Here is a 15,347-nt window from a genome sequence, read left to right on the forward strand (position 1 = left end):
CCACCGGGGAGGAACCGGCTGCCCCCACCCCCCTTCAAGCTGCCCGCTCCGGGCTCCCACCCCGCTGTCAGATTGGGGGTCCCGGGTGGAACTTGGGGGGAGGCTGGTGCTGGGAGAGCTGCTGCCGGTTCTGTTTGTGGAGGGGGGGGTTCGCTACACACCCCCCCGAATTCCCCGCGCATCACGTCACCTCTGGAATGGGGTTAGGAAGTGTTTTGGGTCGCTGAAAAACGAGCCAAAGCAGGTTTAATGTTAAAGTGAAAGTGCAACGGAATTCACTGGTGACTTCCCTCTGTGACTCAGTACTGAAAGCCGGCCGAGGAAAATGGGGCTAAAATTTAAAATCGATCAGTGTGAAACTAGATTTGGCCAAAAATGAACTGGAGGCTGAAGATAGAAAAAGAATGTTAAAATGGAATAATAATTGAGATCTTCCCACTGAGTCAGAAGGGGCAGAGTGGACCCCCTGCCCCATTGTCAAACTGAGCCCTGGGCTTGACCAACAGTTTAAGCCTAAAGGCTTAAGAGCACTTAATCCAGAGCCTAATTTAAATAATTTACCAACAGATTCATATAGAATTTACTATAGGCACAATAGTAAGGCACCGGCCTATTTTATTTATGAATCTGAAGCACTTAAGAATCTGAGAGCAACATTCCTCAGACATTTGCTACAGAGTATTCACCCCTGCACACACACATACCTGAAGATCATGTGCAGGTGTAAATACCTGTAAAAAATTCTTGAGTTCAGTATTGACATCAGTGCCTTTGTGTCTTCTCAACAGGCCAAGGGTTGAGCCCCAAATTCTGGGGGATCAGCCCAAGCTGTGTTCACCCTCCAAGAATCCCAAACTCGTGAGTTCAACATCCCGGAGAGTTCTCCTGGTGAGCCCAGGAGGTCTCACTCAGGACCTGCTGGTTTTAACACTGCAAGTGTTGGCTTTTTAGTTATCCTAATTTTCTATCCTGGCTACAATTTGTATCTTCCTTTGAAAGCTGGATAACAAACATGTTGTCGTGCTTGCATTGTCCTTCAGAAAAAATTACTTCCCAAGGCTGTTCCTTAAAATCAAGGAGTTGGTTTGACAACACAAATTCCTGGGAACTTGGCCCTGGTGCTGCTCATCAAGGCTTAGCCTGAGCTCGTAGTGCATAAGAGGGAGGGGTGCACCACACAACTGAGGGTCCCAGGGGTCCCCCCCAGCTGCACCACCCTCTCAAGTTTCACTCTGCATTCAGCTTCCCCTTCATTATTTATCCCTGTGTGGAGCCGTGAGGGATAGGATAAAAGAGGGTAAAAGGAGAAGAAAGGGAGGGTAAAGCAGCTCTCCCCATTCCAGGGGGCTGAAATGACATTTCCCCCTCCCCCCCAGTGGCTGGGACCAACAGGGCCAATTCCTCTTGCCTGAAAGAGCCAGAGGAACTTGAGGACAGATTGTGGTTGGTGTTGGAGGAGCCTCATGTATCCACAGACACCGAGCTGGATGAAGGGAACCCTCATCCCCGACACTCCCACCCGTGGTGGGTAGAGCTTCCCCTCCCCACCCCCAGAGCAATGCAGCCCCTCCCCTGCCCAGGAAGAGGAGGTAGCTGAGATACCAAAGACTTCTGCCAAATAGGGGGGGCATCTCCAGCCCACACTGAGGAGTTAAGCCCCCAGTGTGCTCACGTGAGGCTCACTTCACTCCTGGTACAAAGAAAACCCAACCCACTCAACTTCCCCAGCTCTTGGGGTGGGGGCACAACACTGAGCCCAGCAGGATGAGAGGAAGGAGCACGGGTTTGGGAGGACCATTTTGGGGGGGGGTCTGCGGGGTGCTGAGCTCACCACAACCCCCAGCACACGGTCAGGGACAGGCTGGAGACCCTGGGTGTAGACAGGGACTGCAGAGTGTGTCATGTGCTGGTGGGGACAGTGTCAAAGCCAGGGAGGGACGTTACCACAGGGAGTGAGGACACCAGAGGCAGGGTAAGACAGGGAATGCTTTTTATTCAGACCCACAGGAGAGGACGGGTGAGTCCATCACAGACTTTTTTCCATTGAAGCACAGACCATTGACAGGACAGAGCGCGGCGCACACACTGCTACAGACCCCGCGGGGTCTTCAACTAGTTAATGTTCCCTGTTCCAGCAGCACCCTTGTGAGTTTAGTATTCCTCCCCTTCCTCCTCTCCCTCCCCTTCCACAGAATCCACCCCCACCTCCTCATAATCCTTCTCCAGGGCAGCCATATCCTCACGGGCCTCCGAGAACTCGCCCTCCTCCATGCCCTCCCCCACGTACCAGTGCACGAATGCCCTCTTGGCGTACATCAGGTCAAACTTGTGGTCCAGGCGGGCCCAGGCCTCGGCGATGGCCGTGGTGTTGCTCAGCATGCACACGGCCCTCTGCACCTTGGCCAGGTCGCCCCCGGGCACCACCGTGGGTGGCTGGTAGTTGATGCCCACCTTGAAACCGGTGGGGCACCAGTCCACAAACTGGATGGTGCGCTTGGTCTTGATGGTGGCGATGGCGGCGTTGACATCCTTGGGCACCACGTCCCCGCGGTACAGCAGGCAGCACGCCATGTACTTGCCGTGGCGAGGGTCACACTTGACCATCTGGTTGGCCGGCTCGAAGCAGGCGTTGGTGATCTCAGCCACCGAGAGCTGCTCGTGATAAGCCTTCTCAGCAGAGATGACCGGGGCGTAGGTGGCCAGTGGGAAGTGGATGCGGGGGTAGGGCACCAGGTTGGTCTGGAATTCTGTCAGGTCGACATTCAGGGCTCCGTCAAAGCGCAGAGAGGCCGTGATGGATGACACGATCTGGCCTATCAACCTGTTCAGGTTGGTGTAGGTTGGGCGCTCGATGTCCAGGTTGCGGCGGCAGATGTCGTAGATGGCCTCGTTGTCCACCATGAAGGCACAGTCGGAGTGCTCCAGGGTGGTGTGGGTGGTCAGGATGGAGTTGTAGGGCTCCACCACGGCCGTGGACACCTGCGGGGCCGGGTAGATGGAGAACTCCAGCTTGGACTTCTTGCCGTAGTCGACAGAGAGCCGCTCCATGAGCAGGGAGGTGAAGCCAGAGCCGGTGCCACCGCCAAAGCTGTGGAACACCAGGAAGCCCTGCAGCCCTGTGCACTGGTCAGCCTGCCAGGAGGGAAGAGGTGGGGAGGCATGTTTACTCCAGGCAGCAGAAGTTACTCCTTCCTCTCCGTGGCCTCACAAGGACATTTGGGGGCTTTCCAGGAGCAGAGCCAGAATCAGCAGGATGGGGGACAGGGTGGCACTGACTCCATCTGTGTACCCACTGACTCATGGTGAGTCACCTAGGAAAGCTTCTTGGCCTCTGGGGTGAGATGGTGCCCAGGGGCACCTCAAAGTGCAGAATTGCCACTGGCTCAGCAGCAGAGTGGGGACAAGTTTGACCATGAACTATCACGGCCACATGACTCTGGAATGGACCGGTTTGGGGCTGCCCGTCCCCAGAACACGCAGCTGGACTTGGCCACATCAGGAGCCAAGTGGGAACAAAGAGGGAATTGCCGAGCTCAGCACCAGCAGCGCCCGGGGGCTGCGGCGCTGTGGAGCCGCTCCAGCTCCAGCTGCGCCGCGTCCCGCTGCCGGCCAATGGCAGCCACTGCACAACAGGATTAACATTAATTAATAAATTAAATCTAAACCCAACCCAGCGAGTCTGGAAGGGAGAGCAAGACAGAATGGAGGCTTTGTCCTCGCCCGCCACCTGCACCCCCCAGTGCCCCTACCAGCTTGCGGATGCGGTCAAGGACCAGGTCGATGATCTCCTTGCCGATGGTGTAGTGCCCGCGGGCGTAGTTGTTGGCCGCATCCTCCTTGCCCGTGATCAGCTGCTCGGGGTGGAAGAGCTGCCGGTACGTGCCCGTGCGCACCTCGTCTGCGGGGACAGCCCCGGGCCCCGTTAGCACCCAGCGCCCGCCGCCAGCGCCCGCCCCGCCGGCCGCCCCCCGCGCCCTCACCGATCACCGTGGGCTCCAGGTCCACGAACACGGCCCGGGGCACGTGCTTGCCGGCGCCCGTCTCGCTGAAGAAGGTGTTGAAGGAGTCGTCCCCCCCGCCGATGGTCTTGTCGCTGGGCATCTGCCCGTCGGGCTGGATGCCGTGCTCCAGGCAGTACAGCTCCCAGCAGGCATTGCCGATCTGCACGCCCGCTTGGCCCACGTGGATGGAGATGCACTCGCGCTGCGGGGGCACACGGCACTGGGTCACCCACCCCTTTTGTCCCCTCTCTGTCCCACCCCGGCACCCACCGGGCTGGAAAGGGTCTCTCCTCAAGGCTGGATGGTGCCGGATCCTGCCCGGACGCACCCACTGTTCTGGGTCTGGGGGTGCTCCCAGTGCAGGGCTCCCATCCTGTCGTGTGCCCATCACTGCTGGCACCCTGCCTGTGGGGGATGGGGAGCTCAGCACTTGTGGCTCATCCTGCCCTGAGGGACTGGGGCTGCGCCCAGGGTGAGACAGGGAGACCCGAGGTTGCCATCCTGCCCCGCCCTGCCCTGATGAGACCCAGCAAAGCCCCAGGGTGGCTCAGCACCGTGGGCTCCTCCTGCCTTCCCGAGCCCCACTCGAAGCAAGACCACGCCCAGTGCGGGACTGGGGTTGGGTGTCCCATCCTGCCGTGCTTCGATTTCTGGTGCGGGATGGGGTGCTCAGCACGGGGGGGGGGGGGCATTCCGCCCTGCCCACCCCGCACCGGGGACACTTTCTCCCTCTTTATACCGGGGCCACGCCCAGCGCAGCAGGCTGAGGGCTCAGCACCGGAGCTGGGGGGGGGGAACGGGGGTCTGTCGTGCCCGGTTTAACGGGAGCCACGCCCAGGGACGGACGGTGGCTGGTTACCGAAAGATGGGGTCCCGATCCTGCCCCTTTCAGCCGGTGCCACGCCCAGTACGGGCTAAGCTCCGGGGACCCATTCTGCCCGGTTTAACGGGAGCCACGTCTGGTTTGGGCTTGGGGTTCGGTCCCGGGAGCCATCCTGTCGGGTTTAACCATAGCTCAGTACTACGTCTCAGGGTCCCATCCTGCCCAACGGGAGCCACGCCCGGTGCACACTCGGGGCTCGGTCCCGGGGGTCTCATCTTGCCCGGTTTAATAGGAACCACGCCCGGTGCGGTACCGTGGATCAGCGCCCGGGATCCATCCTGGCCGGCTTAACGGGAGCCACGCCCTATGGAAGCTCAGCGCTACGTCCCGGGGGTCTCATCCTGCCTGGTTTAACGGGAGCCACGCCCTATGGCAGCTTAGACCTAAGTCCTGGAGGTCCCATCCTGCCCGGTTTAACGGGAGCCACGCCCGCTGCGGGCTCGGGGGCCGGTCCCGGGGGAGGCAGGAAGAGCCTTCCAGGCCCATTTAACCGGAGGTACACTCGGGGCTGGGTCCCGGGCGACACATTTTACTCGGTGTAACGGGAGCCACGCCCGGTGCGGGAGGAGTCCCGGCGCCGAGGGCTCATCCCGGGAGAGGCGGACGACAAGCCCTTGGGAATGGAGATCGGGGGGGGGTTGGGAACCAGAGACAACGGCGAGACGGGGGCCGGGGGATGAAAACCGGAGACTACGATGGGAGGGTGGGGATTGGCACCGGGGAAAACCAGGGGTCCGGGGGTGGGAGGGATGGGGCGGGCGGGAATGGAGGACAAGAGAACAGGGATTGTGGGAATAGAGACAAGGTCCCGACCCACCCCCGCACCCCCTCACCATGGCGGCGGTCGGTCCGGGGCGGTCTCACAGCCCGACGCTGAGGCGGTCGATGTAAGAGGCGCGGCGGAGCGCGGGGCTCGGTGCGGGGCTTTATAGCGGCGGCGGGGCGGGGCGGGCGGCGGGGCCGGGGGGGTGGCGGGGCCGGCGGCAGCGGCGGCCATTGGTCGCCCGGAATGAGGTAATGCCCCCCCGCAGCCGCAGACAAAGGCCGGGCGGTGCGGGAGGGGGGCCCGGGGGCTGCGGCGGCCACGGCCCGGCCCCGCCGCTGGCTCCCGCCCGCCGCCGGAGGGGCCCCGGCTGTGTCCTTGGCACCGTCCCTGCCACGCCCCGGTCCCCGGTCTCGGCTGAGCCAGTGGTCACGCTCGGGTCCCCATCCCACGGTCCCCATCCCCCCACAGCTCCTTTCCCCCGTTCTTCCCGTTTTTCCACTGCCCGGAATGGGTCTCTTGGTTTCGGGGCTCCCGGTACACGGGGTAGGACCACGCCCTGGTCCCCATCCCCGGTGATGCAGCCCTCCCCCTTGTCCGGCCACTGCCCGAGTTCCCGGTTATCTCCGGCCACACCCTGGTCCCTGTCCCCAGCCATCCCCTTGTTCCCATCCCTGGTCACAGTCTGGCCCCCATTCCCAGCCAGCCACGCCCTGGTCCCCATCCTCAGGGACACTGTTCTCATCCCTGTGCCCATCTCCAGGGACACTGTCCCCATCCCTGGCCGTGCCACAGTGCCCTGGTTCTCAGCCCTGTCCCTGCCATGGCCCTGTGCCTGTGCCGGCCCTTTCCCCGCCGTGCCCAGCCCTTCCAGCGCCTCTTTGTCTGCTCGGGCAGTGGGAACCAGCGCTGCGGGGCCCAGCCGGGGGACAAAGAGCCATCCCCTCGGGCAGCTGGGGACGAGCAGGGCCGGGAGGGAGTGAGGGACAGCGGGAGGACACAGGGGACAAAAGCCCCCAGGGCAGTTTTGGGCTGGGGGCTTGGGCAGAGCAGCAGCTGCTGTGCGGCAGCTGGTGGTTAGGACACAGCTGGGACACTGGGACACGCGTCCCCTGGCCACCCCTCCATCTGCTGCAGCCCCCCCGAGCCACCAGCCCCACAGCCTGGGGTTTCCCACTCCTGGGGGGGCGTCCCCCCCCCCCCGGCTGGTTCTTGCAAAGCCCACAGAGGCTGGGGGTCAGTTCCCCGAGCCAGGAGGTGCTGGGGGGCTCGGTCCCTGCAGAGGAGTGACCCCACACCACATTCATGGCCCCAGCTGCTGCAGGTGGAGCTGCCAGGATGCCCCCCCTGCTGAGAAATCCCTGTTTTTTTCCTGGTGTTTCCCACATTATGCAGATTTCTGGGCAGAACCAAAGTTCCCATGTCCCTGCTGCCCAGCCTATGTCCCCACGGCCATCCCCGTGTCCCCACCGCCATCCCTGTGTCCCCACTGCCAGCCCCATGCCCCTGGGGCACCCTTGTTTTGGGGTGCTGCTGGGGCTGCAGAGCTGCAAACAAAGAGGGGATGGGATTTGGGCATCGCCCACCAGAACAAAGGACCAGGTGTTCCCGGCTTTGCTGAGTAGACAAAACCCAAGAGATTTGGCTCCCACCAGGCTGGTCCCCATGACAAATGGCTGTTTTGGGGCACCCTGACCCCAAAGCAGCTCAGCCCCCCAGCCCTGACCCCGCTGTAGGTCCATCCCTGCATGGGAAATGCCTCCTGCCTTTGTTCTCTTACAGTTCCAAGTTCTCAACACTAGTGTGGAGCCTGTCAGGGTGTCCCCATTGTGTCCCCAAACCAGGCGTTTGGGGGGCTGACAGCAGCCCCCTGCCTCAGGGACCACTCTCCAAGCTCAGGAGAGGCCCCACCCACCCCATTGCCCCGAGCTGTGGGCGGGAGGTGCCTCATAGGGGCAGCGGTGGCTCAGCCCCCGTGGGTGATGTGGGGTGTAGGGCGAGGGGCACAGGGTGCTGCAGCCCCCGTGGTGCCCCCCAGCCCCCTCCCATCTCCTTGGGTATGGACAGCCACACGTCCTGCACCGACTGCTGCTGCCAGGCAATCGGTGGCGTTGCTAGGAGACCGGTTGCTAGGAGAGAGGGTGGGACCCCCCCCCTCGCATCCCCCTTCCCCAACATCCATCCTGGGGCCTGGTGGGCGGGGGGTTGCAGGCAGAAGACAAGGGCGGGTTCTCACCACTGCCTGGCCTTATTATCATGGTGAGGATACCATCCCTGGGACCCCCACTGTCCTTGGGACCCCCAGTGCCTGATCCTGAGGGTGGGGCACTGTCCTTGGGACCCCCAGTGCCTGATCCTGAGGGTGGGGCACTGTCCTTGGGACCCCCAATGTCTGATCCTGAGGGTGGGCACTGTCCTTGGGACCCCCAATGTCTGATCCCAAGGGCAGGGAACTGTCTTTGGGACCCCCAGTGCCCGACCCCAAGGGTGGGGCACCGTCCTTGAGACCCCCAGTGCCTCACTCCACTGTCCTTGGGACCCCCAGGGCACAACCCTGAGGGTGGGGCACTGTCCTTGGAACCTCCAGTGCCTGACCCTGAGGATGGGGCACCATCCCTGGGACCCCCAGTGCACAACCCTGAGGGTGGGCACTGTCCTTGGGACCTCCAGTACCTCACCCCACCATCCTTGGGACCCCCCAGTGTCTGATCCCGAGGGTGGGGCACCATCCTTGGGACCCCCAGAGCCTGACTCTGAGGTTGGGGCACCATCCTTGGGACCCCCAGTGCACAACCCTGAGGGTGGGGCACTGTCCTCGGGACCCCCTTGCCAAGGGGGGGTACCCAGGCCCTGGGGTCCCTCAGTGCCCACCCTGCCATGGATGTCACCATCCCTGTGGCCCCCCCAGTATCCAGCCCTGCTGAGTGCTGGCCGGGGGTGGGGGGGTGGCACAGCTCCCAGCCCCCCCCACTCCTGTGCTTCCATTCGGCTCTGCTCTGTTGACTGTTGGTAGCAACGTGGTGGCTCCTGGTGACGGTTGCTGTCCTCCCCCGCCATGTCCAACCCCCTGGTGTCACTGGGTGGGATAGACCCTAGACCACTCCGGGGTCACCCCTGTCTGCACAGAGTCCCCATGGCTGTCCCCACTCGGGCTGGGTGACTCGGGAGCTCCCAGAGCTGGCATCTCACCCTGCGTGGGCTGATTTCCCGGCTGCTGGACTCCTGCCCGTGGCACGGCTGAGATTCCCAGCCTCCCCCACTTTGGGCCCTTCCTGAGGATCCCAAATTGGTGACCTCGAACCCCACGGCTGGGACACGCTGTCCCCAGGGATCGAAGGGTCTCAGCCTCATCAGGAGCTGTCGTGGCTCGGGGCTGACAACCCAGACACAGGCTGCTGCTATTTTTAGCCTGTTTTCCCCGCAGAATCCAGCTCTGTCTGTCTGTCTGTCTGTCCATCCGCTGCCATCATCGATGTGACAGGTTCATTCAGATGGAGAGACAGGGCAGCTCGGGTTGGGGGGGCCGCTCCTCTCCGGGGTGCTGTGCTGGAGGGGCCCCGCCGCCCCCCGGCTGGCCAAGGGTGGCACAGGGGGGCTGGACCCTCGGAGGGGTGGCACCCACCCCTGACCGCGCCCCTGCCCCACGCGGAGGGCAGAGGGAAAACCCCTCCAGCCCCGGTGTTGGGGGCAGCGGAGCATTCCCTGTGAGAGGGAGCAGAGACATGTCGCCGGTGTTCCCGCAACCTGGGTGTCCCGGTGCCCCCTCCCGCCACCCCCACCCCTTCCCACCCCCTCCCGGAGCCACAACAAAAGGGAGACTCGGCCTCGGAAGGGGGGGAGGGGGCACTGCGGTGGGCAGGGGGAGCAGCCGTAGGGTGCGGGGGGCTGCGGGCTCGCTGCCCGTGGGGAGGGGGCTGCGGCACCGCCTGCGTGCGGGGCGGTTCCGCAATGCGGCAAAGCCGGGAATAAAGGAGCGGGGCGGCGGAGGGGTGGGGGTGAGCTGGGAGAGACCCTGCTCTCGGAGGGGTCCGCCCTCGGCCCGGCCCCCCTAAAGCACCCCCGACCGCCAGCAGGGCCCCGGGACCGGCGTGGTGGGGGCTCGGAGGGCTCCGGTGCTACCGGGGGCTCACGGGTGGGGGAACAACGGGCACCCCGGCCCTGGGCGTGTGCCAGCTCCGGGGATGTGCCCAGGGAGCGGGGAGACACCGGGGGCTCAGGCTGTGAGGGGACACTGGGAGTGACTGGGGGGGGCACTGAGGGTGTTGAGGGAGTGGGGGGGACACTGAGGGAGCTCAGGGGCGGGGGGGGACACTGAGGTGCCCAGGCTGTGAGGGGTGCCCAGGCTGTGAGGGGTGCCCAGGGACTGGGGGGACACTGGGGAGCGTGGGGTCTGTAATTCCGTCTCGGGGCCGACCCCAATGTCCCCATGCTGTCCCAAACCCCTCTGTGGCCTTTGGAACGCCACTCCCACCCGCTTCAAACCAACCCAGAGCGGGGGAGGCAGGGCGGGACAGGGCACTGCACCCCGAGGGTGGGCGTGAGATGCTCCCCCGGCCCTGTCCGTCCTGCCCCACAGGACCTGCCTCGCGTGGGTTCCCTCGGGGGAGCCCCGGGGCTGTCAGGGAGCAGGGCGGCGGCGGGCACAGGAGCCGGCGCGACGGGAGCCCGCGGGGCTTCCCACGGGAACGGCACCGGGATGGGGACGGGGCCGCGGGGAGGGATTACCGGACCCCCGAGACCTCTAACCCAGGCGGGGCTGTGGCGTTCCCTGAGGCTGCAGCCGGGGGCTTCAGGGACCCAACCTGCCGCCGCCTGAGCCCACCGCCCCAATACCGCAAAGCCCCCCGCCTCTAAAGCCCCTCTAAAGCCCCCCCACCCCAATATTCCTCCGGCCCCGCCGCCCCTATCGCCTTCCGACCCCGCTGACCCCCCCCAATTCGCCCCTGTCTGCCCGCCCAGCCCCCTCAACCCTCGGGACCCCCAACTCTCCGCCCCGCTGTCTCCGCCCCTTTCACCGCCCATAACCACGCCCATTTCAACTAGAGACCACGCCCCTCCCCGCCTCCCGCCCACCGCATTCCGCTCCGCTGACGTCACCACCCACCCACCCTCGCCGACTTTCGAACCGGCCAATCAAAATCGAGGCGGGGCGGAGAGGGCGTGTCCAGAGCGCCGCGTGGCCTGGGGGCGGGGCAAACGCCTACTGGCTCCTCCTCTGTCCCCGCCCCCTCTGAGGCCCCGCCCCTGGGGTTTAACTCGGGGGCCCTACGGGGCAACCCCCGCCTCCCTCCTCGACGGCTCCGTAACGGTTCGGGCAGCGAGCGGCCATGGTGAGGGCTGGGGGCGTGCGGGGGTCCTGAGGGGTTTCCGTGCCGGGAGGGACCCCCGGGGAGTGCGGGACCCCCCGAGCAGCGAGGGGAGCTGAGCGGTGGCTGCGTACCGGGTCCCCCCATGTCCCCTGCAGCTCATGGGGCTGCGCTCTGGAGGCGTTGGGAGCTTCTCGCGTGTTCCGGACGTTCCGTGGGGCGGCCGAGTTCTGGCTCGTGCCGGGCAGGACCTGAGGTGGGGGTGCGTGTGCCCCCCAGGACCGGGGGGTCGCTGCCCCGGGGGACCTCCACCCTCGGGCTGTGCTGATCTTCCCCGCAGCTCCCTGCTGAATGCGTGGGGACACGCCGAGTGGCGCTGCGTGTCCTGGGCTCCCACGCGGGGACTAAACTCGTCCTCATGGCACCCCTCAGGAGAGGAACAGGCTGCGAGGCGGTTTGGGGGCACTGGGGGCACCCCCCCGTGCCACTCTCTCGTGGCTGTGTTCGCTGGGACGCGCGTGGGTGTGGGTCACGGCGGGGGGAGCGGATCCCAACGTGGCCCGGGCACAGCCAGGAGCGGCTGGCACGGGGAAAGTCCTCCCGGTCACCGGAGTTTGTTCTGGCCCGGGTGGAGCTGGCTGCCAGGCGGCCACAAGCGCGGTTCAGGAACCAGGATAGGCCGGGATTGTGCAAGGGCGGCTGGAGAAGGGAGCGGCTCCACATTCCAAGAGGCTCAAGGCTGCCCCCGAAGTGATGAGCAGCGCCCTGGGGAAGGGGCTGAAGTGTCCCTGTCACTGTCCCTGTGTGTGATCCGTGGGTGGAGGGGATTGGGAATGGTGGGCACAAGGAATAACCCTGGGGAACCCCAATTCTGGGCTCGTGGGAGGTGCTGGTGCACAAATGGCACCGATCAGTGCAGGGTCCCACCTCCCTGGGGGGCCAGGATGGGACCCCCAGTGCTGAGCACCCCCAGTGTCCCTGGTACCCCCAGGACTGTGCACACTGGTAGCCCCAGTCTGGTCCCTCACACCTCCCTCCTCAGCTCATGGGTGTTTTCCAGCTGGAGTTTGGGGTGATGCTGGGTCAGCCCTGCACGAGCCAGGGCACAACTGGGGTTTGGGGGTGCTGAGCTTGAGTCCCTGTGAGATCTCTTTATCCCCCAAAGGGCAGGGTCACAGCTCCCAGGAGGGGCAGGATGGGGCCCTCGGAGCTGAGCACACTCTGCACTGGAGAAGAGATGTTCCCTGAGATATAGGAGTGTCCCTGTCCCTGCAGAGAGGGTTAAGTGTCCCTGTCCTCATTGGAGCCAGGGATGGAGGGAACTGGGAATAGTGGAGACCAGCAATAACCCTGGGGAACCCCAGTTCCTGGCTCTGTGGGGTGTGTAGGGTGAAGGGCACCAGCTGGTGCAGGGTCTCAGCCCCTGGCAGGGGGAGCAGGATGGCGCCACCAAAGCTGAGCACAACGGGTGCGTCCGGGCAGGATCCGGCTCCATCCAGCCTTGAGGAGAGACCCTTCCCAGCCCGGTGGGTGCCGGGGTGGGACAGAGAGGGGACAAAAGGGGTGACCCAGTGCCGTGTGCCCCCGCAGCGCGAGTGCATCTCCATCCACGTGGGCCAAGCGGGCGTGCAGATCGGCAATGCCTGCTGGGAGCTGTACTGCCTGGAGCACGGCATCCAGCCCGACGGGCAGATGCCCAGCGACAAGACCATCGGCGGGGGGGACGACTCCTTCAACACCTTCTTCAGCGAGACGGGCGCCGGCAAGCACGTGCCCCGGGCTGTGTTCGTGGACCTGGAACCCACGGTGATCGGTGAGGGCGCGGGGGGCGGCCGGCGGGGCGGGCGCTGTCGGCGGGCGCTGGGTGCTAACGGGGCCCGGGGCTGTCCCCGCAGACGAGGTGCGCACGGGCACGTACCGGCAGCTCTTCCACCCCGAGCAGCTGATCACGGGCAAGGAGGATGCTGCCAACAACTACGCCCGCGGGCACTACACCATCGGCAAGGAGATCATCGACCTGGTCCTTGACCGCATCCGCAAGCTGGTGAGCAGCCTGGGGGGTTCTCATGGGGTGGGTTTGTCCCTACGGGGGGTGTGGGGACAAAGGGCAGCTCCAGTTGTGCCTGGGCAGGTCCTTCTCAGTCCATCAGAGCTTTGGGGCAGAGAGGGGGGTTTTGCCAGGAGGGATCCCCTACCTTCCTGTTGGGACCTGGTGGGACCTGCATGACCCCTGTTGTGCCTCCAGGATCTGGATGGATTTGTTGTGAGTCATGTGTCAGCCTGCAGCACATCCTGGCTCCCTATGGGGTCTGGATCCTCTAAGTGATCAGGATCAGCCCCTTCCCCTTGACCAGAATCCCTTTACTCAGGGCTCTGCAACCCCACCAGGACAGGATGTGCACCCTGAGCTTGCTCCGTCTCTGTGGGGGATGTGAGGACAAGGGGAAGCTTCAGGTGTCCTTGGGCTGGTCCTTCTCAGTCCGTCAGCACTTTGGGGCAGAGGGTAGGGCTGTCCCGGTAGGGACTTGCTGGCCCTATCCTAGCCCATTGCTAGGCCTTGCCAAGGGGAGGAGGGTGCGAAGCCCCATGGCCAGGGCAGGGGGGCAGGACAGATAGTTTGGGTGCTGGTGCAGCACTGGTTTGACTGGTGTGGCTGCCCAAGCTCTTTGAACCTCTGGTTCCCACGCTGGGGCTGGCGCCGTGGTGGCCGGACCTGCTGCGCCAGCGGCTCCGCTCGGGGAGCTCCTGGCACATCAAAGGCTGAGCTGGCTGCCCGTGGGCTCTTGTGGGATCAGAGCCTGTTCCTGCTGCACCCTCTTGGAAAAAGAGGGGGTGAAGCTGTGGTTGACTCCCAGAGGCTGCTGGGATGTCTCCCAAGAGCTGGGGTATCCACCATGAGTCAGTGTCCAACATGTAAGGTCAGGGCCACCTTGTCCACCACCCTGGTGGTTCCTGCTGTGGTGCTGGAACACCCTGAGAATGTCCTCATGAGGCCACAGAGAGGAGCAAGTTCTGCTGCCTGGAACAAACATGCCCTTCCTTGTCTCTACTGAGTGTCCCCAAATCCCTGCAGGATGGGGTCCCTTTCCCTGGGCCAGGTGGGAAGGTCCTGAGATCCTGGGACAAATATTTACCTTCCAGGGCAAGTCAGTAACAGCTGAAGTTCAGAATTCCTGACAGTTTGGTCTTCTTTTCTTCTTCCCCTCCTGGCAGGCTGACCAGTGCACAGGGCTGCAGGGCTTCCTGGTGTTCCACAGCTTTGGCGGTGGCACCGGCTCTGGCTTCACCTCCCTGCTCATGGAGCGGCTCTCTGTCGACTACGGCAAGAAGTCCAAGCTGGAGTTCTCCATCTACCCAGCCCCACAGGTGTCCACGGCCGTGGTGGAGCCCTACAACTCCATCCTGACCACCCACACCACCCTGGAGCACTCCGACTGCGCCTTCATGGTGGACAACGAGGCCATCTACGACATCTGCCGCCGCAACCTGGACATCGAGCGCCCAACCTACACCAACCTGAACCGCCTCATCAGCCAGATCGTGTCATCCATCACGGCCTCTCTGCGCTTTGACGGAGCCCTGAACGTCGACCTGACAGAATTCCAGACCAACCTGGTGCCCTACCCCCGCATCCACTTCCCACTGGCCACCTACGCCCCGGTCATCTCTGCTGAGAAGGCTTATCACGAGCAGCTGACGGTGGCCGAGATCACCAACGCCTGCTTCGAGCCGGCCAACCAGATGGTCAAGTGTGACCCTCGCCACGGCAAGTACATGGCGTGCTGCCTGCTGTACCGCGGGGACGTGGTGCCCAAGGATGTCAACGCCGCCATCGCCACCATCAAGACCAAGCGCACCATCCAGTTTGTGGACTGGTGCCCCACCGGTTTCAAGGTGGGCATCAACTACCAGCCCCCCACGGTGGTGCCCGGGGGCGACCTGGCCAAGGTGCAGAGGGCTGTGTGCATGCTGAGCAACACCACGGCCATCGCCGAGGCCTGGGCCCGCCTGGACCACAAGTTTGACCTGATGTACGCCAAGAGGGCGTTTGTGCACTGGTACGTGGGGGAGGGCATGGAGGAGGGCGAGTTCTCGGAGGCCCGTGAGGATATGGCTGCCCTGGAGAAGGATTACGAGGAGGTGGGAGCTGACAGCATGGAGGGCGATGAGGATGGAGAGGAATAGTAGCGCCTTGTCTCAACACTGTGGTGCTGTTCATTAAAATGCCTCTCTCCAGTGCTGCCTCTTCATTGTGCTGGGACAATCCGCCTTGTGGTGACCTGGGGGGACGTCCCAGGGGAGGCGGGGGGGGGGGGCCTCAGCTGGGCTGGCTGCCAGGCCCTGCTGCCAGCTGGCACAGGGGCTGTGCTGGGAGAGGCTGGGGGGTCGTGTGG

At 64.1% G+C, this 15,347-nt stretch overlaps 2 protein-coding genes across 2 annotated transcripts; one reads left to right on the forward strand and one right to left on the reverse strand.

Moving 5' to 3' along the window:
* Positions 1-1,973: 1,973 nt before the first annotated feature.
* Positions 1,974-5,841, reverse strand: LOC132340741 (tubulin alpha-1A chain). The gene is made up of 4 exons (XM_059871802.1): positions 5,718-5,841; positions 3,981-4,203; positions 3,750-3,898; positions 1,974-3,132 (listed from the first exon to the last, which is right to left on the reverse strand). The coding sequence occupies exons 1-4, from the start codon at positions 5,718-5,720 to the stop codon at positions 2,152-2,154; spliced, it is 1,356 nt and encodes a 451-aa protein (XP_059727785.1). The 5' UTR covers positions 5,721-5,841; the 3' UTR covers positions 1,974-2,151.
* A 4,982-nt stretch (positions 5,842-10,823) lies between these two features.
* LOC132340702 (tubulin alpha-1C chain) lies at positions 10,824-15,189 on the forward strand. The gene is made up of 4 exons (XM_059871761.1): positions 10,824-10,977; positions 12,544-12,766; positions 12,849-12,997; positions 14,167-15,189. The coding sequence occupies exons 1-4, from the start codon at positions 10,975-10,977 to the stop codon at positions 15,136-15,138; spliced, it is 1,347 nt and encodes a 448-aa protein (XP_059727744.1). The 5' UTR covers positions 10,824-10,974; the 3' UTR covers positions 15,139-15,189.
* The last annotated feature ends 158 nt before the right edge of the window (positions 15,190-15,347 follow it).

Source organism: Haemorhous mexicanus, chromosome 33, assembly GCF_027477595.1.
Source record: "Haemorhous mexicanus isolate bHaeMex1 chromosome 33, bHaeMex1.pri, whole genome shotgun sequence".
NCBI classification, from domain to species: Eukaryota; Metazoa; Chordata; class Aves; order Passeriformes; family Fringillidae; genus Haemorhous; species Haemorhous mexicanus.